Source organism: Cupressus sempervirens, chromosome 4 (assembly GCF_028749045.1).
Source record: "Cupressus sempervirens isolate cs-2001-9-10 chromosome 4, ASM2874904v1, whole genome shotgun sequence".
NCBI classification, from domain to species: domain Eukaryota; kingdom Viridiplantae; phylum Streptophyta; class Pinopsida; order Cupressales; family Cupressaceae; genus Cupressus; species Cupressus sempervirens.
Window position 1 is genome coordinate 143,006,559 of NC_143121.1, and position 23,369 is coordinate 143,029,927.

Sequence of the window (23,369 nt, forward strand, 5' to 3'; positions counted from 1 at the left end):
TGAAAACCATTTGTTGCTGCAACATTTATTAACAGACTTGTGCTTTATAAGTATATTATAATGTGTACGTGCTATATCTTGCTTTGGGAAATTTCAACCCATAGGGCTGCATTAACCTTTTGTAACAAACATTAAACTTAGAACAGAAGGTAACAGTTAGTTTTTAGAAAATATAACTGAAGATGTGAATTTAAATAACACGAAAAGAAAGCTACCCTAACATGATAATATTTGTTTTTTAATTCTAAAAACATTCATTGCTGCAACATTTTGTAAGATCATTTCTGAGTAGAATCTAAATCTAAGTTTACATTTCTTTTACATCATATTCAAACCAAAGAAAATGGGTAAAATCTTGCTTTACATTTGGCAATTGTCAGTCATTGGAACATATTTAGCCTCTCTCTGCATAAAGGAGAAAAGTATATCACTGGGGAGTTTATCCACCCAACCATAGATTGTAACTCAAACCTCTCTTGTTCACTTCTCACCGAAGTGGGTCGGGCCCTCCAAAAGAAATGGTATATGGGTATGTCAAGCCATGTAGAACTGGTGTAAGACCCTACAACCTTAGTTATATGCTATAGCTACTGCTAACTTGGTATAACTCCTGACTAAGACTGTATTCTGGAACTTAGGAACTGACAAGCACTAGCATGTGGTTAGTGTGCCTTGGCCAATGATTCATTAAACATTTTGTCAAGTTTTCACCCTATTCAACTTGCACCCTCAGAGACACATTATTGTTTTAAGGTAACTGATTGAGTATAAAAGATTGTATCCTCTTGTTCTGTATATGTTTGACACCCCTGCCTAACATATGAACACAAACGTTTAATCTTGGTTCTTACATTATGTGTTATTGCCAATGTTAAGTTGATCAAACATATGTGATCCATTCAGGATAGATTGACATAGCGCAATCTCTCGAGCACATGTACTCTGTTGGGGTCTCATCTGGTCCTAGGAAATGCATGTGCTTGAGCTGATTGCTCACATTGTGCCAGTCTATGCTAAAAGGCTCTTGGAAAAGTTCCATTTTCATTGAGATGAGTCCTCACAACTATTCTGAAAATCTTTTACATAATTATGACAGAGGACAAATCACTGTGTCCTCTCACCTCATATATTTAGAAGGCTGCTTCTGCATTCACCTTCTTGTTATGATATGGTTCATAGATATCAAATACAGCTTGTAGGCAGTTTTGAACAGCGGAGAGCAATTAACTATAATTTGTTTTTCTTTCTCAATTATTTCCTAGTGTAGTTGACAATGCGAGAAATATTAAGGTCTAGTTTACTGTCATTTTCTTTATAATTTCCCTCAGGTCTGAGATGGCCACACTTGTTCAGCATTCATTGCATGGAAACCTTTTTCTCTAGCCCAAATCAATCTGGTTGGTGTGTTTCTCCTGTTCTGAACAAAATAAAGAAGAATAAAGAACAAGGATAGTTTCTTTTTCTTAGCTGTACAATATGCGAGATGTTTCCAGTCACATGACGGTTACAAGATTAAGAAATCTTCTTTTCCTTATTACAACTATCTTGTGCCAAATTGGACCCTCTTAGCTGAAGAAGCGATGTAATAAGGAGAAGCTATTTTCCTTTCCAAGTAATAGAAGTATTTGACTATAACTAACTAAGAAATTCAAGAATAGACATCACTTTTCTATGTGCAATTTAAATCAGAAGTAAAGACCCTTTTAGCCTTCAAAAGATTATGCATAAAAAAAGAATAGTACCGCGATTCCCCACCATTAAGGAAATGCAAGTAATGAAACTCTTTTCTTATAAGCATTTAGCGCATAATGAAATACTCTATTCACCACTAAGAGACTACGTATAATTTGGCTCTACATTTTTTTGCACTAAGCACAAGCCAGTAATCTTTCAGCTATTGATCCTACCCATATAGTGAAGTTCCCTTTCTCATTAAAATCACAAAGAACAAAATCTAGATCTACTATGGAGTTTCCTAAGAGTGCTATATACAAATTGGCTTTTGTAACAAAATTCGGAAGCTCAACCCTAGCCTCAAACAGGCACTGCTCTACCCAAGCTCTTGACCAGTTTGCATATTTCAATAGTTTGTGCCTTAGCCATATACCGAGACTGCTTAGGATATCTACTAAGAATCTTTGGTGAAATAATATTTTTTGTGGCCCTTGTGTCTATCAAAATTGATATAGTGCTTCTAGAAAGCATACTTGTCACCTTGATGGCAGTGATCTGAAAATCTGTTTAGACATATACCCAGACTGCTTAGGATATCTACTAAGAATCTTTGGTGAAATAATCATTTTTGTAGCCCTTGTGTCTATCAAAATTGATACAGTGCTTCTATAAAGCATACATGTCATCTTAAAGGGAGTGATCTGAAAATCTGTGTCTATTATCCATTCCTATGTACGTTTGTTAAAAGGCCATTTGCTGATAGAGAAGGGGATTCCTTTGTGTCTGTCCACCATTTGTCATGGTGGGGCACTGATTTGCATAGTGCTCTCCACTACATGTGAAGCACCCCCCTGGCGGTCCTTTTCTTGGATATATTTCCTTGTGTTTCATTGCCCCTTTTTCTATTAGAGGCTCCCTTCTTATCCCCACTGGAATCGTGTTGGTTTCCTTTGTAGTTCTTATCCCCATTGGTGGTAATTTCCTCTTTGTCAACTCTCCTCTTGAATGAGTGGGAAGATTAGTCCAATTTCCACCTTTTTTGACTCTTGTCCCAAATGGAATCATCCTTTTTAAGCTTCAATTCTTGTTGAACAACCTTCTCATATGATTCCATGATGTTTGTGGGACCTAGGACATCTATGTAGAGTAACGAGAATTGCGCTGAAATCGAGTGAATCGCCGATTCAGCGATCAGATTCATGCACGCCGATTTTTTTGGTGTCGGAAATCGTGATCGGCGATTTCATCGGGTGAATCGCCTGAATCGCATGTATCGGCGATTCACTCAAAAAATCGCCTAAATCGCCATTAGAAATCACCAAAAATCGGCTGGCAGCAGCAAGCATGTTTAGTTGGAAATAATAAAAAAATCACTTATGTTTTTTGCTTTCTTTTTTACCTTTCCTCTTTGTTATAACCCTAAAGGGCCTTCTAATTGTTAAGCATGACTAGAAGAGAGGAGAAGAGAAAAGAACCATAGGTTATTAAAAAAGAAAAGAAAAAAACGACGACAAATAAAAAATGTTTAGAATGCATAACGGATGATGCCCAAGGGAAGGGAAAGACATAATTAAGTAGTAAAACATCAGCAGTTCCTAGAAAGAGTGTGGGATCAGAAGAAAATCACAAAAACATTGTGTTCCATGTAGTTTTGTGTGGGTTTCAGAGTGCTAATTTGGTCTTGGTGGCGAGGGCGCTGCCCCTCGACCCCACCCTGTATCACGACAGGGAGCGCGCCTGGGGCGCTGCCCCAGGACCCCGCGAGGGCGCTGCCCCTCGACCCCGCTGAGGGCGTTGCCCCCTAGACCCCCAGTCGCTGCGGTTATCAGTCGTGGGAAGTCTGACTAGTTGATGAGACTTGAAGCTATTGCAGGCATGGAGTGTCTGTGGTGGAGAGAACAACAGAGCAAGCCTTTCGAGAGGGGTGATATGCTTTGAAGCACTTGGAGTAGGTGTTGGATGTGAAGCTGTCTTATAAAAACTCTTTACCCCATGTAGTAAACACAAACTTCCATGTTTATATATGTTAAGTTTCAACTTCTATTTGATGATGTTATAGTGTGTTTAAGTTATATTCAATAAAGGGTGCATGAAATAAGTCTTAAATTGTTAAAATCTCTACATTTAAAGGGTTTTTTCAAATTTGCCGATTCATCGCCGATTCACCAGCGATTCACCCCCCGATTCACGATTCGATTTGGCCGTGCCGATTCCGATACGATTCCGATTCTCGTTACTTTGCATCTATGAGTCCTATTTTGTTGTTCACTCCCATTATGTATTTTCTCAGACAATTGTTTTTATCAGCATGCAACTAAGGAATATATTTCAATAGTCGAGTGTATTTTTATGTGTATTCATTTATTGTAAGCTTGCCCTATGTATTCATTTATCAATATCCCACAAACTTTTGCCCAACTATGGATATCATTAACAATCTTTAAACTTACATAGAGAATCAAACTAAAAAGTAACCATAAGCATAACACAATGAAACTCATTACACCATTATTTGTTAACTAGGGAAACCTTGGTCAATGGAAAAATCTGGTAAGGATGGTACCCACAAAAGATTCACTAATCAAAAGTATCTTGTGAAAGATATTGACCCTGTTAGGAGTCTATTACATCCGTATATAAATATAAATATTAAGAATAATTCTCAAAGTTTCAAACATTTGAAATATAAATACTTTGTCCATTTAAATCATTCATTTAAATCATTGAAGACACTAACTCCATTCTTGTGTCCTCACTACCAGAGCTACCATCTGAACATCTTGCCAAAAATAACATCTAGTTGCACAATGAGTTGCTATAAATAGCGAGTCCTTGAAATTGAGCTATGCTGATCCCAATCAATCTCCGTATTGCCACCCAACTGTTCAGGTGCTCTGGTAGAAATAGGAAGCATAACTTTCCCAAAATGATCACTTACTGAGTGTGTTGATCTGACTTAAACAAAGAACAATCCTGAATATCCCTGACCTTTGGAGTGAGAATTTACCTCCAACCATAGTAACACGGAGACACATCTCCACGCCCCCTCCCCCCCCCGCCCCCCCCCCCCCCAATTTGCACCCTGTCTTAGAGACATGGACACATTGGGGACTGCATCCCACCGTCCCCAACGACACCATCATATTCTACCACCTTTGCCGAGGATGGGGGGACATCTTGGTGTTGACTATTTGTTGATTCAACTATTTATGTTCAATGTTCGATGTTCCAATTCAAAGCAATGTTCAAGCATTTACTCTTTTACATCTTTATATATTATATTGTCATAATTCTTGTCATAACTAACTTTTTTGAAGTACCATATGTATAATATATACAACCCCCTTGTCCCCCACCATTGCCCCCCTGTCGTCTCCAAATTAAGGCTCCTCTGTCCCCCCTTCCTGGAAACTTGTCCCCACATGCTGCCGCTCCCCCATTCCCCAGGGCGGTGTAACTATACCTCCAACTCTGCCAAATGGACCCTCTGAACAACTCCATTAGCCTATGGAGGCTAGGAAATACGCTAATCCTATGAAAGATGACACCTACGGAAAAGTGGACATTACATATTTCTACACATTCACTTTCAATTTCAAAAGTTGGACAAGTCCTTAAGGGGGAAATTTATTGTTTGTAGGGACAACCTCAACCCTCCACTTGTCTTTTTAAAATCATCCTTAAATTTGGACAAGTCCTTGAAATTTGATGCTCATGGGGACAAATCCATATTGCAAATTCCCTTGTCCCTCAAGTGAAAATTCGCCTTATTTGCGCATTTACACCCATAAGGGCAAGTGGAGATTCTATGTGCATAGGACTTGTGGAAGTTCCTTATCCATAGGGACAAATTTGGTCCTTAATTCTTCTTGTGGAAACTGTGGTTATGTGGGGACAATGGAAATTGTATGGTCATAGGGACATGTGGAATTCTCTGTGCATGAGTTTTGCCTGCTCCAACTTCTCCAAAAAAATTCCTAGTGTGAACTTCGTGGAGAAATGATCTTCATAAGAACAAAGTTGAAATTCCTTGGCTAGATGTACTTACCACTTTAACTCTTTCCAAAAAATATGCAAGTGTCAACTCCATAGAGAGACAATCTTCCTAGGGACAAACTGGGAATTCCTTGACCATATAGACTTTCTACTTTATCTCTTTCCCAAAAATATTGGCTAGTGGAAAAATGACCCCCATAGCTTTTGACCTTGATCTATTTGCCCTAGAGTGGAAATTCGATCTCCCTAGGCACTAATGACCTTTTAAACTTGATTTTTACTTGCTCTTGCTTTCTAAGAGTGAAAACTCGACTTCCATGAGGACTAATGCCATTTTGAACTTAAATTTCACTTCCCAGAAGTGGAAATCTGTCCTCCACGGGGACTATTCATCGACACTTAGTGGTAAATTGATTTTCATAGGGACCTTTGGTCATAACTTTGTGAAAATTTGATGCGTATGGGGACTTTGCACTTTTCTTGCTAGATTCATCGTTTTAGTCCAAATTAACAAGATAGGACATTAATACACTATGAAGACCAGTTGACTAACCAAAACATCCCAACACTTACGAAATTTGCACTAGCATTTGACATTTCTTTTATATTTCACCCATAATGATTTCAAATCCTTAAGACCTTACCATGTCTGCAACCATGGTGACTTCAAGGATTGAACATTCCTCAATCTTAAGCTTAAATTTGACACTTTTACTGCTAAGACCCTGCAACTAACACACTGACAAGCGAAAATAGGGGGTTCCTATTTGCAATGGGGTGATGATATGAAAAGGTCACAATAGGACTTTTACATTCTAGACTCCATTCTAAACACAATTTTTTCAACTGTTTACTCAAAATTAAGAAGGGAGCAGGATTGTTTTTCATATTTTAGGATCTATCCTCTTTGAAATTTTGTAAAAAATCAAATATCCATTTAATATTAATTTCCTATCAAATAATCTTGGGGTTAGCTTGACCATGTATCCACACACTATTCAATCATCTCTCCTACTTCTTTATCCTTAGGATTTGGATTATTCTGATGTTCTTTGATGGGGATCTTGTTAGTTTAATGGAAAATTTTGGGGGGGTTCTTCCTCAACCTTAGATGCTAGGAGGGAAGGGATGGGGTTGTCATCAACATTGGAAGGTTTGGCTTTTTATTGCTTTTTTGAGGTCAAACTTTTTAGCTGGTTGAGGTGTGTGTTCTGGATTCAAAAAATTCGAAAGCTGAAAAAATTCAGTTTCTACAGATTGGGACCAATGCCTGAATCAGATAGATAATGCTTGGGCATAGGATCAAACCTATCATTTGAACACCTCCTGTCCTGCCAAACTAGAGGTTTTTTTGTTCTGTCAAGTATTCTTGGGGTTTGTTTGTCAATCCATGGGAGCTACACATGAGCCACATTTGTGTAATGATCCCATCTTTTAGCTCTCACGTTCTCCAAAGTCTAAGTGGAGGATAAGAAAAATTAAAAGGTGACTTTGTATTAATAACTTCTAGGGTATGTATTAATTATTGGAATGACGGAAGCCTCTCGTGATTTAATTAATTATTTCCAGGGAGGAATTTCTAGGGTATGTATTAATTATTGGAAGGAGAAGCTTCTAGCTCTTACAATTTAATTAATGTTTAGTTCCTTCCAGAAGGATGAAGAAAAGGATAAATAGGGCTGAAAGTCTCATTGCTGATCATCGGATGATGATGACTTGCATTTGATAAGAGCTTGGATGTGTGAATCACACTCCCTTCTTTTGGCAATAGAGGACGTGCATTCTCTGTTGTAACATTCTAGACGTCATTCCCTTAGGGTTTGGCCTTTGGAATACATCTCTTTGTAATTGATTGCAGCATTCTCAGCATTAATATAATTTCAGCAGTTGATTTAGTTTTTGGGCATTCCTGGGTGTCCATTACAGTGGTATTAGAGCTTCCTTGCAAAGTCTTTCATAAAGTTATAACCGGTGGGTGCCCATTATAGTGGTATCAGAGCTTGCTTGCAAAGTGTTTCACGAAGTTATAACCAGTAGGTGCCCATTACAGTGGTATCAGAGCTATAAGTCTTGCCATCCTGTGGAGATCTTATAGATAGTCGGATAGAGGGAAAAGTGTTTGACAAAATGTATATCAGTCCAGATCAAGAAAATGTAATATTTAGATTACTTGGTACATTAGAGAAGGGGCGTCGTATGCAATAGGAGCAAAATAGGCGAATGGATATGATGTTGCAACTTATGGCAAAAAAGATGGGCATCAACATTGACGATTTGTATGTTGCTCCAGAGCAAAAGGTAGTTGATTCTTCAGATGGGATCGAGACACCACCGGGCTATGCTATTGGTGATAGTCAGGAGTCCACATATGAAGCTTTGTCAGAGGATGGCGATGCAGCAATAATGGGATTAGGAGAATGTGAGGATACTGTCATATCAACAACCACTTCTGTGTCAATTGAACCATCCAACAAGGAGTTTAGCAGTATGCATGTAGTTGTAGATGTGTGCTTTGATGATAGTACACCTGTTATTGCTAATGAGGTGAGTGATATAGTGACAGAGTCATATTATACTGTCGATCAACAAAGTGTTGATGTTCACTTCTACAATAGTACTATGTTCAACATGGATGCCACATTGTCTTATGACAATTTGATGTTTGCGGTCAATATTGATCACTCTCCTGAGTGGAGTTGGGCTTTGTTTTCACCATCTACAAAGATTCAGTTTTGTGTTGCAGCAGGTGGGAAGAAGAGATTTCATAGATCTTCTATGGAGCCGCATTCTGGTGACATCCAGACTTATACTTCATCAGCACAAGTTTTGGGAGCTAACTTGTAGGACATGTGGTTGGTCTTAATGATGTTCATTTTTAGTTTGTTTAATGTCCATATGGATATCACATATTACTTCAATTGGGATCCAGGTGGAGGTTGGAGTTCATTATGTTACTTAATTGCTTGAGGAAAAGCAATTTCAAGGAGGGTGGATTTGTAATGATCCCATCTTTTAGCTCTCATGTTCTCCAAAGTCTAAGTGGAGGATAAGAAAAATTAAAAGGTGACTTTGTATTAATAACTTCTAGGGTATGTATTAATTATTGGAAGGACGGAAGCCTCTCGTGATTTAATTAATTATTTCCAAGGAGGAATTTCTAGGGTATGTATTAATTATTGGAAGGAGAAGCTTCTAGCTCTTACAATTTAATTAATGTTTAGTTCCTTCCAGAAGGATGAAGAAAAGGATAAATAGGGCTGAAAGTCTCATTGTTGATTATCGGATGATGATGACTTGCATTTGATAAGAGCTTGGATGTGTGAATCACACTCCCTTCTTTTGGCAATAGAGGACGTGCATTCTCTGTTGTAACATTCTAGACGTCATTCCCTTAGGGTTTGGCCTTTGGAATACATCTCTTTGTAATTGATTGCAGCATTCTCAGCATTAATATAATTTCAGCAGTTGATTTAGCTTTTGGGCATTCCTGGGTGTCCATTACAGTGGTATTAGAGCTTCCTTGCAAAGTCTTTCATAAAGTTATAACCGGTGGGTGCCCATTATAGTGGTATCAGAGCTTGCTTGCCAAGTGTTTCACGAAGTTATAACCAGTAGGTGCCCAAATATAATTTCAGCAGTTGATTTAGCTTTTGGGCATTCCTGGGTGTCCATTACAGTGGTATTAGAGCTTCCTTGCAAAGTCTTTCATAAAGTTATAACTGGTGGGTGCCCATTATAGTGGTATCAGAGCTTGCTTGCAAAGTGTTTCACGAAGTTATAACCAGTAGGTGCCCATTACAATTTGCAAAACCCTGCCATTCCTTACATTTTCCTCTTGAGCTCGATAAGGTTGTGTTTTGAAACTGTTTCCAAAATATGGCTTCTGCCTCTATTTCCACTCCCTGTCACCATTGAGATCCTGCCTTTTATATCCACTTATGCCTTGGTTTATGTCTTGATAGTAGAATTGGTGGTGCTGTTCTGCTCTGCTGAATGCATTCCTTGGCTTACTTCCTTCCGCTTTTTGTTGCCTTTCATTTTCCTGCGATTTCTCCACTATGGTCTGTTTCTTTTTTGTTGGTCATTGCCCATTTTCCATCATTCTTTCTTCAAAGTTTCATCCTGCATGTTAGGAAGAGTGACAAGTGCAAGTTTTGAAAACTTTATAAATTGAGATTTTATCAAAATAAAATCAGTCCATGGCAAGGGTTTTCTTTTATAGATGCATCCATTAATCATATTATCTTCTCACAGTGATTGGTAAAGCGGAAACAATATATAGTTTTGGTGAAATAATTTTTCTTTTACAATATAACGATTTGAAATAATCTAATCAGACTTTCATTATCTTATTGAGATTAAATTATCTTAAATGTCCATCTTTACTTAGTTCACTTTAACGGTAACCAACGATTGGTAAAAATGTAAGCTCTTCTAACAAGTGTTTGTCTACACACATACACACTGCTTTTTGTACTTTCTAGATTCTCTGTGGTTGAAGACTTAAAAAATTGGTGATATTTTATTGCATGATATATAAAACATGAATTACACATTCAATTAAATTTTTTTTTTTTCATATGCAACTTCAAAGAGACTGAATAAAAATCTTCCAAGGTTATCTAGATACATGATATTATATTTGACTGTAACAATGTTAAGTCTTTAGCTTCAGATATTATAATAGATTGTTAAAATCCAGGTTTTCCTTCTCTAAAACCACAGGCTAGAAGATGACTGGCTGATTCTTTTCAATTATTATGTAAAGAGTATTAAGACTGATGATCGCCACCGATATCATGTTAGTAATATGAGTGGTTTAATCTGTTAGATATCATTGGACTTACATGGGTTACTAATGATTTCATTTCTTTTCTATCAGACTATCCTCAACTTGCGCCAAAAGTAACATTTGTCACAACAGGATGTGGAACTGTGCGTTTCAATCCAAACCTATATGCTAATGGAACAGTCTGCTTAAGTTTGATCGGAACTTACTTGGGTCCTGGATGGCAACCCTGGAAGTCAACTCTTTTGCAAGTGCTTGTTTCAATCCAGAGCTTGATATTCGTAGCAGTTCCATTCTACAATGAACCAGGGACCGTCTTTACTTCACGTTTTATGAATCACGATGTGCCTGCTGAAGAAGAGAGTAGAAAACACAGACACAACACGCTGAAAATTGCTATTATTGGTGCTCTTAGACAACCAGATTCTAGCTTTAAAGATGTAATTGTAACTCACTTTCAACATAAGAAAGATGAGATAAAAAACCAATGCGAGGAGTGGATAGGACTTAGTGGTGGTCCAGAACAGTCATCGTGGCAGGAACTTATTAACACTGTCAATGAAGTAAAGCGGGAACTGGATAAGTTGCCATCACTCTAGTGGATAAATCTTATCTTCTTAACAATATGAGAGCTTACATATTTCGTCTCCTGGTACATTCTAATATCTGCGGAGATTATTTGTGTTCCTCTGACAATAAATGTCGTGGGTACTACTCCATTGAAGGCTATTCTGTACAGGGTTCTCAATAAATATAATCGCACTGAAGAGCATTTACATGGTTTTCAAGGTGCATTGTTGTTTGTCTATTTTGCCAAGTTAATTAATATTGACAATTAAGATAATAATGTAGATGTTGACGGTTACATCACCAAAATATATTTATGTAGCCACTGACAACTAAAATACGAACAAAAGAATTTCAAGTGTTTGGAATTTTATTACAAGATTATGACAAACGGTAATAATTTTCATTTTTTCAACAAACAAGTAAGGCATTGTCTGGCTGTCTGTTGTAGTTTCTATGGTTTGCGGACTCCAGGTCCGTTGGTCATGTTTTGTTACAGTTATGACTGCTATCATGCTACATATTGGGTCTCAGGGCCCCTCAAAATCATCTGGTTGTTGGTTTACTGCAGACGAGTGGTATGCTATTGGTCATTTTGTTAATGTTTTTTCTTGTTCCTTCAAAATATGTTTTATTTTTAATTAAAAAATAACTCAAAAGATTAAAGAACAATCGACAAGATAGTTTTGTCATTTAAAAATATAAATATTTACTTACATGGATCTTTTAAATTTTATTTTGCTCCATGAAATTATCTCTTGTTTAATATAATTCTATGTTCTTTGTCTCAGTTGTAGATAATTCAATATATTGAATCAATTACCTTTATTTATTTGACTTCCTTGTAGAAATTTACATATTGTAACTCAGGCTAACGAAAACAATCACTTGTCTTGATGAGTTGATATTTATAGAAGGGGGAAATTGTGTCAGCGATTAGCTGAAATAAATAAACTCATTTTCAATTACAAGTTGGTCTGATTTCGCTTAGGGGTCAGATTTGACATAAATAGGGACGTATTTTTTCCTTTGGTGCTTGTTCTTTTGGGATGAACGTTGTATCTTGAGAAAAGGTGAAGACTGGAATGAAAACAATTATGATCATATATGCCTTTGAACCAATATGCGTTGTTTATATTTGATAAAATGTGAGATAAAAAGTTAGGTATATAAGCACAACCCTTTAAGAAACATGGTTGGTAGATAATTTAGGTATCTCTAAAGATGTGATTCTATATGTGAATGAGCTTGAATTAGTTTTAGTCTAGTGAGCAATACACAATACAAATCCACAAAGCCCTCCAATACTTGTATGTAAAAACTTATCACAAAGAAGAAAAAGACAAGAAGAGGCAAGAGTTTGCTTTGAAAATATGCAAACTGTATTATTAGAAATGAAAAAGATAAATGATAATTACAAACGATTTATCTTTATAGAAGGAGATCAAAACCTGAAAAGGGTAACTTAAAAGGTAAATGTTATTTAATAATTAATAATTATTAAATGAGAAAAAGGGAAAGTGAAATCTTAAGAAGGGAGAAAAGGTAATTTACTAAATGAAATGAAATTAACCCTATTCTCTAACACCCCTTTAAAATGAGCAACAATGTAGTTACAAACAATGCAAAAAGAGAGGAAACTACAATGCAATGCGGAGAGAAAACTTGGGTCCCAACAACAAGACTTGATGAGGTACCCAATCACAATCAAATCTCTATGAAACAAAGAAATAGAGAAAACCCAATGGTAAAAACTCTAGTCCAAAAAGAGATAGAAAATAATGCACAAATGAAACATCTCAAGAGAATCTTTCAAGACCATAAGTACAATGAAAGCCTTATGATAGAAGCTTGAGATTGCATAGCCCCTCTAGAATGGTAGAACTCCTGTGTCGATGAACATACCCATGTGGCTCCAATCTGAAGGAAACAAAGGCAGTGGACAAGGATGATAAAACTCATGTATGTAATGTGCAACAGGAAGTCCTAGCTGATGCTCAAAGGAGAAAGCATGAGAATCTTGAAATGGAATCTCCAATAGAGGTGGAATAATAGGTGTGTTGAATCTATCATTTGAGTGGAGATGTATGTCCTCTGATATATCTTCAACAACTGTAGGAGGTGGCTCGATGCCCAGAGCTACAATAGTAGGCAATGTTGAAGAGTAGTCATGTGCAAGAGATGAAATCTGAACATGAGGTGGAGGCATAGAAGTCACAACACTATTCTCAGGAAGAACACATAAGTTCAAGTGACCTGACTTCACCTTAGTAGGCTCTCTTGAAAAAAGAGAGTGAGTCTCCGATAGTGGAGATGGACCAAAATGTGAGAAGTAATATAGGCGGGAAGCATGTTCAACAGTCCCTATAGCAATGATATTGCCTGTCTCACTATCTTTGATGTGCACCGAGTCCTGTGCAAACTCAACTGTCTTCCTTGTCCCATTGTGTGTAATCTGATAAATAGAGAGAAGGTTAGAGGACAAAGATGGAACACTAAGTACATCATGAAATGTACAATCATCAATGTCAATTGAACTTTTCCCACATACAGTCATAATAGTGTTGTTCCCCATCAAAATGTGTGGAGTAGGAAAAGCCTCAAAAGAAGAGAATATCTTGAGAAGATACCATATGGTGTGAAGCACCTAAATCCAGTAACGATTTAGAAGAATGAGGGATAGTGGTTGCACATAGTGCATGACCCTTTCCTACATCTTTACCATCTGATTGAAATAATGATGATGAAGAAGGTCTATGAGAAGTAGAAGGAATATCAATGTTGCTCTTCTAAAGGAGAGCTGTCAAATTTGAAACTTTTTTGGCATAGCCATCTAACTTCTCATAGCAATGTGACTCATCATGATTAGGCTTATTGCAATAAGCACACTTTGGTCTTTTTGGCTTTGATTTAACCCCCTTAGGAAGAGGTGGCCTTGATGAAATGTGAATGTTGAAATTAACTTGAGACTCTGTAGAATGAGATTCTTAAGTCTTCTCCTTCGTCCCTAAAGATGGTTGAGCTACCAATGCATAACTTTGTGAGCCTGTGAGAGAATCCAACTGAGAAGCTTAGCTTTCTCTCAAGTCAACCACTCACAAAAAATCTCAAAGGATGGCATGGTAAATCTATTACCCAAAGCATCTTTGGTGGAATAGAAGGTAGAAGAAAAAATCTGAAAGTTTCCATGAAGCTTAGAAAGAATAAGATAAATATACTCTGTGTCAGTCTTTGTTTTCCCACAACCCTACAATAAAGATCTCAATTGCTTGAATTTCATCAAGAAGCCCTCAATGGAGGGAAAACAATTCGGTATAAGTGAGGTAAGCTCTGCCTCAATCTAAAGTGCCCTAAACTCGTTTACTGTACCAAACAAGCTTCAAGCTTGGTCCACATAGCTAGAGGGGTATTGCACCCATCAAGATGAAACTGTAGACTTTCGAAGACTTGTAAGGCAATCAATCTTGTTGCCTCATCCATCTTGTTCCTATGTTGCATGACCTCAAAAGACCTCTATAAAACTGGCTGTACTACATCTAAACAAGACCACAACCCTTTTGATTGGAGAAGTCATGTCATCAAGGTCTTCCATGTGTGATAATTATGAGGGGTCAGAATTTCTAGACAAGAAGAGGTCTCGGCCATTGTTTTTAGAAGGTGTCGAATTATTTTTTTAATGTCGTTTTGGTTTACATAAGTAAATAATTGAAACAATATGACAAAACATCCCCCACAATGCAAAAGTTGAACCCCAATTGCTAGAAAGAATGCGTAAATGAGAGAAGAGAAAAAAAAACTCCATATGTGAATCACAAATACCTATTTTTTGTAGGCCAAAAATGACCAAATGTTGAAAGTACTATGTCCTTTCAATATTACTCCAAACTGATACCAAATTTGGAATGTGGACAAAAAATCATGCATTTTTTTTAAAAATAGCACCTAAATGTGTGTCCATATGAGCCCAAATGAAGCATTTGAAGTCACAAAAATCGGGGTTTGTGATTTTGAGAAAAAGTCAGAAACAAATATCACAAACAAACTGCACTAATGTGTAGATCATGAAATTCTACCCCAAAACAAAATAAAATTTCTTGGAAAAAGGAGTCTGTATGAGTGAGATGTTGTTTTAAAATCACCTCTGTAATTGTTTTTTTTGAATTGCCACTGTCGCATCTCCAAAAATCAAAGAAAAATGCCCGAAAAATGTCAAATCTGTTCTGTCAAACTCTCTTTCTCATTCCTCTTCAAATATTGAACAAGCTACAATAGATTTGATTCTAATACCATGAAGGATTTGAGCAATATGTAATACAAATCCACAAAGCCCTCAGAATACCTGCATGTAAAAACTTATCATAGAGAAGAAAAAGACAAGAAGAGGCAAGGGTTTGCTCTAAAAATATGCAAATTGTATTATTTGAAATGAAAAAGATAAATGATAATTACAAATGATTTATTCTTATAGAAAGAGATTGAAACCCGAAAAGGGTAACCTAAAAGGTAAATGCTATTTAATAATTGCTAATTAATTATTAAATGAGAATGCAAAAAGGTGCATAAAGTGAAATTTTAAGAAGGGACAAAAGGTAATTTAATAAATGAAATTAAATTAACCTTTTTCTCTAACATAGTGAATATGCTTGTATTAAAAAAATGCTAGTGATCTCACATGCCTTTCCTCCAATTAATTTCATACAAAATATATAGAGGAACGTAAACCTAGTAAGGTCAAAGGTGGTGTTGTAAACCATCAAAATTTAGTTAAGTATGCTCATAAAAGAACACCATACATAATAGGCTAAGAACATGCCCCAACAGGGCAAGATAAAGCTATTGTACAAAATCAGTTGAAGGTGAAAATTTTGAAAAAAATCATAAATCTCATGAATCATGGATTGTTAATATAAGCACACTATCAACAAAATAAATAACTATAAACTTTTACAAGTTAAGCTTAAAGACTAAATATGGTCTTGTAATCAAGGGAAAAATATATAGCTATCAATATTACATTCGATAAAAGTTTATAAGATTATCATTTGAAGAATAAGCCATACTAACCATGAACAAACTGGATTAGTGTAAATATTTAGAGCATAGAGCTTAATAATTATCGATAATCTTGTAATTGTGAAAAATGATAAAAACAAATACTGCTTCATCAAAATGTTAAAGATAATCATGAAGTTGTAGATATGTCATCATAAGAATATAAATGTGTCCAATGTCATAAAGATATGCCTCCTAGAGGGAGGCAACATCAGATAAAGTACATATCTATAATTTATAGAATTAGGTATCAAATATATGCTCATCACCAAGGAGATCCCCACCTTCTCAACTATGGAAATTAAAAGTGATTTTAAACATCTATATTTTTTCATGGTATGGTTGTATGATGCATTAATTTAAGTGTAAGTTTTTTCCATATATGAAATTAGAGACTAGCTATGTGTAATCCATTGTTTTTTAATTTTAAGAGTGAGACCCACTTGTGTGATTGAAGCATCTTGATCATTCTATTTAACCCATTTAAAGATGTTACCTTTACAATATATATAGTAGTATCATCTATTGAAACTTCTTGATCATTGTTTTGAACCCATTTAAAAGTGTTACCTATAGAATATATATTAGTAGTGTCATCTAATTGAAAATTCTTGTTTAGCTTCATGGGGTATGTATGAAACTTTCCTTCTATTGGAGCAAATTGAAGGAAACAAAATTATGTATTGCTCTTGCTTATTTGTGGGTAAGAAGACAATTGTAACCTTTTATATTGATGTACTTTGGGAAGCAAATAAGAGGGTTTCTTTTACTTTATTTTTCACCATTTGTCTTGGTTCTTTCCTTCTAGACGCACTTGATATAGTTGATGAAACCTTATATTTACTTAGAGTGAGCTTTAATATGATGATATTTATCCTTGGAGTCATAACAAATATCATTATGGGTTTTGAAATAATTGACAATTGTTAGATGTGCCTATGAAGAAATAGGTGCATATTCATCTTCCTTGGCCTCATCAAATTTGTATCCATAAAATTTTTTCAACCATTGATACACCAAGGAGGGTACGATTTTCTAGATGATGATAATTATGTCTTTCGAAGGAACAATATGAAGCAATAGATCTTCCCCGTTAAGTTCGACATGGAGAGAAAAGATGACTCCTTCCTAGGTTTCCATGAATTTTTTTAAATAATTTGTAATGCTACATTTGAATCATAATTATCTAGTGTTGGATTGTAATCAGAGAAAAAGTCCTACATCTACAATTATATTGATTTGTGGGATCAACAAAGATATCCTCAAATGGACCGTTAGGAAACCTCAAATATAAAGTGGAACATAACTATTATTGGTCATCTCCTCACAAAATGAAATAACTAAATGAATTTAAATAGAAGAAATATTGAGTCATCGTCACAAATGCATTTATTTGAGTTTAGGAAAATGAATTAACATGTCTTGTATCCATAAGATCTCTATTAATATGTGAATGTCATAAGGTGCTCAAGCATCTATTGCTATTCAATATTGTTAGATTATTAGGCCGAAGATGTACCTATTCTAAACAAATCCAATTCTCTTTTATATCAACAATGTACATTGGCATGCAAGATGATCACAAAGTTGTGTGTTGCTTGATGTTCCTATTGCTATTTTTTATTTTCATTTATTTTGTTCAATATACCATAGGTTGAAGTCGCATTCCCTCTATCATATACCAATGTGAATGTAAAAGTAATTGTTTCTATCATAACAAATTGACCAAACTTGGACTTTTTGCGAAATCATTTTATTCTCAAAATTTGTGTAGACATTTTAATGTCCTCTTTTGGTGTTGTTGCTAGACTTTCAGTCCATCCCTTTTTAGCTTCTAACTTGATGTGTTTTCATTGCTTATGTTTAGTTTCTTGTCTAGATAGCCCCTAGGTGGCTCTCTTCTCATCAAGCATCCTAAGGATTTCCTTTTGTGTCTTTTCTGGGTTTTCCTTGCTCTACTTCCCCTTATACCTCCATGACAAATTCTTGTTGTTCCATTGCATTAAGGTCTTAAGTGATCTAGGTTTAGGTAGGTTGTTGTCTAAGTGTCTTCCCAATGAGAAGAAAGTCCTATTTGTTCTACAACTTTGTTACTACCTCAAGTAAGCATGTTTCCTACGAATTTTGGCCCATTCCACTGGCTATCTGTCTTTGGTGAACTTCATTAAGAAAGAGTCTAAAGAACAAAGTAAAAATGGCATTTGTAGATATATTTCTAGTTGATTGATGATAAAATACCAAGAGAAGCAAAGATACAAAGCTAAGAAACTCTTAGATCGAAGACTCGAAAAAAGAATTCAGTTCTATGTAGAGAGAAAAAACTTCACGTTTTCAACTGCCCATCCTCTGGAAGTGAACATTTTCTAATGTGTTTCCAAAGCTAAGAAGACTCGTGCTCCATTCAGAACATTTCATGTGTTAAGTGGACCTAGGCCCAGTGTTATAAAGAATTTAATCTAGGCCCTTGACACACATCACTAAAGGATGAATCCAGAGTCAACAATTTGTTTTGAGCATATATAAGGAAAAGTGGCCAAGGCAAAGGAAAATGTTTCAAAATCCTTCTCTCTTCTGAAAGAGAAGGTCTCAATAGTGCCTTTCTGTCTAATAGAAACATTCAAGGCTTCCATTTTGGAGGACAAGGAGGAAAACAATTCCAAGAAGTACATACGAGGATATTCTATGGAGATGCTAGAAAGATGCTTCTGGTGAAGTCAGTTGCAAGTCTTTGTCCTCGATACAAAGGAAATCAAGTATTCGTGATCAAGGTGAAGAATCCATTCTGCGGCTTCCCCAAATTAAGTTGTGAAATTAAGAAACAAATCCATTGTGTGAAAAAGAAAGAAATAAAGTGCCTAAGGTGCTGAAGGAGTATTGCTCGTGCTATGATCCCGTATCAAAGGAAAAGGAAATCTTGCAGAAAGATAAGTCTAAGATCTCCTTCCCCGTACATAGGAAGTTGTGATGAGAACCATTATTCTAGATTCTAAAGTAAAGAAAGGAGTTTCCATTAGGCCAAATTTAACTGATTCAATAAGTAGCTAATCTCGCTACTATATGAGATTTAAGTGAATGATATGATTGTCATATTTGTCAATCTTCGTATGGGTGGAAGTGGAAAGTTTTAAGTAGCCAATAACCATAAAATTTATTACAAATCCTACCATCATGGTCATTGGTTATGATTTATTTCATTTGTGTCGTGCCAACATTCAGATTCCTACATCTATATGATTGGATTTTTCCCAAACATAGTTATTCATTGTTTTGACGACTATTTATCAAGCAGTTTGCCCCCTTTATGAAATTGTAAGCTAATTGAAATTAGAGCAGCAAGGTATGATCATCTAATTGGTTTGGAAAGTGAATTGAAGAACTACTCAAATACCTCATTCAAATTTTATGGTTTAGGCAATCTGCATAGAATGCTCAACTCTTAACTAAATCACCCAATAACCCAAAAATTGAAGGAAAGTAGACTAGTTGAAGCTTCCAGATTCCCCATGGTCATGTAAGCACCAAAACTGGTAAAGGAATGTATTGAAAGATACAATCTAGAGACAAATAAAATATTGCTACTTGATTAGTCCATTCTGCTATTTATAAACAAAGCATTGATGCAATTTGAATTTGGCATTCCAATAAAAGAAGAATATTGTGACATTGACTTCTCATCCTCTGCATCAATGTTCAATAAAAAGAAGACTCTGAGAAGAGAAGACATGCAGAGAACTTAGTTCCAGACACCTCATTCCAAAAAGAGTAAAATGCCAAAGACTCTTTTTGCAACCAATTTAAAAAGAGAGATTGTGGACATCTTGGCACTATTGCTAAGATTAAAAGGAAGGGAGGAAATCTTGGATTTCATCGGACATCATTTCTTTCTCAGTACATTCCATATGTGTTGATGGACTGTAGATCAATTAGGCTAAGATCATATGTGAAGAGCTTGCTTCTTGGCTAAGTTTGGCTAAGGCATTCAAGATGTTCTATATGTCTTCATACTTGATAATTGCCTTAGCCACACATCACCTCCAGCTAAGTCTTCCTTAGCCACACATCACATCTAGTTGAGTCTTCCCAGTATCAAAGACTATGATGAAAATACAAAGGTGTATGAGTTCTATCCCCACCTACAACTGTAGAGGAGCTTTGAAATGATGCCTATACAATGAGGTTGTGTTAAGAATTGCAAAGTTACCTTGAGTGCAAGCTTTCACCTGAGGCTATATTGGTTGTGAGTCAATTCAAATGTTGTTTGATCCAATTCCTATCTTTCTCCTACCTAAGGATTGGTGCATTTGATGGTTTTCCCAAAATACTTCCTAGGTATCTAGAGGACAAGGTTGTTCTTGTTGAACCATGTAGACAAATACTAAAGGTAAACACCTTGTGTTCCAATGTAAAGAAGATAGCCGAGATTTCCTACTCAATAGTGGTAGGACCTTATTCTTGTGCTTCTAGATCTAATGCCCGAAATGTAGTCAAAAAATTTGAGAGTAAGATTAAATTGACTAATTATGAGGTAATACGTCCTTAGTATGACCTAGTGAACTTTGTGAGAGATCATCTGAAGGTTGGATATGCTCACAAGAATGTCCTAGATATTGAAGGCTATTGGGTTGAATGCTATGATGAATATCATACTAGGGAGAGGTATTGGTCTAGGCTAACATTAAATGAAATCAAATTGTATAATGATACTGTTGATGTTTCTAATCTTGCAGATTATGGCTCCTACATGTATCCCTCAACCTATGAGCAAGTCAAGAATACTCTCATTGTGTCAACTCTACCTAAAGATCCTCTTGTTGACACAATGGAAGTCCTGATGCATGGAATCATCAAAATGATGGACAAGTGGGTGGAATGGACCAGAGAAAGAAAGAAAAGAACTAGAAGTGCAATTTCCACTAGTGGAGTAGCTTCTAGAATAACTCAATAACATGTTGCTACATCCATGACTATTTCTAACTCAACATCATCCGATCCAACATAGTCTACCAATGGAGGAGGAGACCAACCTCTAGAAAAGAATATCCAAATCACTCTAACTTGTGGACGAGGATCTCTGCCAGACATGCGAAAGGTTGGGGATGATGAGAAAAAAAAAGAGAAGGCATAGGAGAAGTCAGTAGCTAAGCCCTCCTCCCTCATGCAAGTCATCAACTTGGATGGTGACAATAATCCCCTAGATGGCCAAGAACAAGAGGCATCTCGGCAAGGTAACACCCTAGCCCTCTTAATCACCAAGGTAACCACTTTTCCTACTAACAATCAGAACAAGGATACACCCCCAGTGGTGAGGAAGTTCTTTGATCCTACAACCCTATAGTTAGAAATCAATGTCCTTTCAACCGAGTCATGGTTGGAAGAGATTATTGATCAAAAGAAGCGAAGATGTGAAGAAATTTCTCCATCCAAGGACCTTATTGTGCAAGCAACTTTGGCTCAACCAACATCAAAGAAGGCAAAGAAGAAGAAGAATATAGCGACTTTGGTCACTCATTATTCTACTAGTCATATGCTAGTAGAGATTGTAGAACCTCAAAAGGAGGGAAAGTTTCATGAGTTGACTACAAGTGGTTTCTAGATTAGAACTATTTACATAGGCATTCTAGTGCATGATTCTATGGTTAACATCTAGAAATCAGCAAATGAGACAATCAAGGATAGATTCGAAGAACTAAGGGTAGATAAAGAGGCACTCAAAGCCTCAAATAAGGAATTGATGGAGTACATCAAAACTACACTTGGAAGAACCTCTACAAGAACATTTGACCCAAGTGCAGAGGAGAACAAGAATTTTCTACTAAAGCTATAGTAGTAGAGGCAATTCAGTCAAATTGGTCATGCTTGGATTGATCAAATGAAGGCCCAAGGTCCCCCTCTCATTGAGAACCTTGGAAACCTACTACTAGATATTGACAAATTAAGAGAAGCAATGTCCAATCATTAGACCTCAATGCACAAAGCATCAGAGGGTCTAATAGAGCAATTAGCCTTGTTGCAGGAGGTAATTGATATGAAAACTAATTTTTCTATGAACCATGGGATTCTTAAAATAGGCCAAGAACCATAGCTTCATTGGAAGTAATCATTGGAATTCATAGTTGAGAGATCAACAAGGTTTGAAAATGAGATAAAATACGTACATGATCTAGTGTAGAAAATCATGGATAAGATATTCACACATTTAAAGGTGTTGCATACAAAATCATATATCACAAATAATGGTCAATTTGTAGACATTGAACGAACAAAAGCTAAATTTATGGTATTCGTGGAAGAAGCTACTGATCCATCAAGCTTCCAGATGTTAAAGATCTCAAAACTTTTTGCAGTGGATTTTGTTTTGAGGCATGCATCAAAGAAGCTCCAATCAAAGATCTCCAGAGTTGAAAAATTGACAGAAATCCATGATTATTGGATAATTCAAGCTGATAACATTCTCATGCCAAGTATTGATGAACTCAAAAGTGTAACTAATGCAATGAAAGCATAAAGAGCTAAGGTTGTGACCCCAAAGAAAAAGTGATGCTCTGACACACTCTTTGACAAGTGTCACCTCTTCTCTTTCTCAATTTATAATATTGTAGCCATATTTGGCATTCATCTCGAAGGCTAAAGTTTTTTAATGGATGACCCTCTAGTCAGTTCTATTATTAGAATGATTCAAAGATACTATTTTGATTAATCATTAATGTTTGTTGGTTATTCCTATGAAGGCCTATAAAATGTAACTTTTTGATGAGTAAATGAGATCGACAAAAATCGTTATGTGGGAAAACCCTTGTAGTTGGGACTATTGTATGAGACTATGCATCTGCATTTTAATTTTTTTATTCATTTAGTTTATGTATGGTACTTCGAATAAAAGATGTTGCTAATGAAAGCAAAGAGATTGTAAATAAACTTGGTTTTGTTTCTTTATTTTTAGTGGTTGTAAGCTTTACTTCATTACAATTTTCTTATTTCCCCTGTTCTATACAAGTTTGTTCATTTGCATTCCATTTTTGTGTGAGAAGTTTGGGATTTGGTTAATGAAAGTGACTGAGTAGGAATCAATCTAGTTATTGTCAAATCTTAGTCACTTGAGTAATCTGGGTATTGTCAGGTTGATCATACTTTCTCTTCTTATGTAGTGTGCATTGGTAGATAGTTTTGCATTATTGTTCCTTGCATTCAAAAGATATAATAGATTACATGATAGAAGTCATATGAGCTTAAAAATGACTCGTGCATATTCATGTCTATGGAGGTTGTGAGTCATTATTTAAAATCAGCCTAG

At 36.0% G+C, this 23,369-nt stretch overlaps 1 protein-coding gene across 2 annotated transcripts in view; it reads left to right on the forward strand.

Annotated features, from left to right (window-relative positions):
- The window catches only part of LOC149560352 (uncharacterized), a 32,963-nt gene extending 21,716 nt beyond the window's left edge, over positions 1 to 11,247 (forward strand). For both annotated transcript variants that reach the window (XM_089824647.1, XM_089824648.1), the window contains exon 5: positions 10,553 to 11,247. In XM_089824647.1, coding sequence (XP_089680773.1) covers positions 10,553 to 11,058 — 506 coding nt within the window. In that variant the 3' untranslated portion in view covers positions 11,059 to 11,247. The remainder of the gene's footprint in view (positions 1 to 10,552) is intronic.
- Positions 11,248 to 23,369: the final 12,122 nt, after the last annotated feature.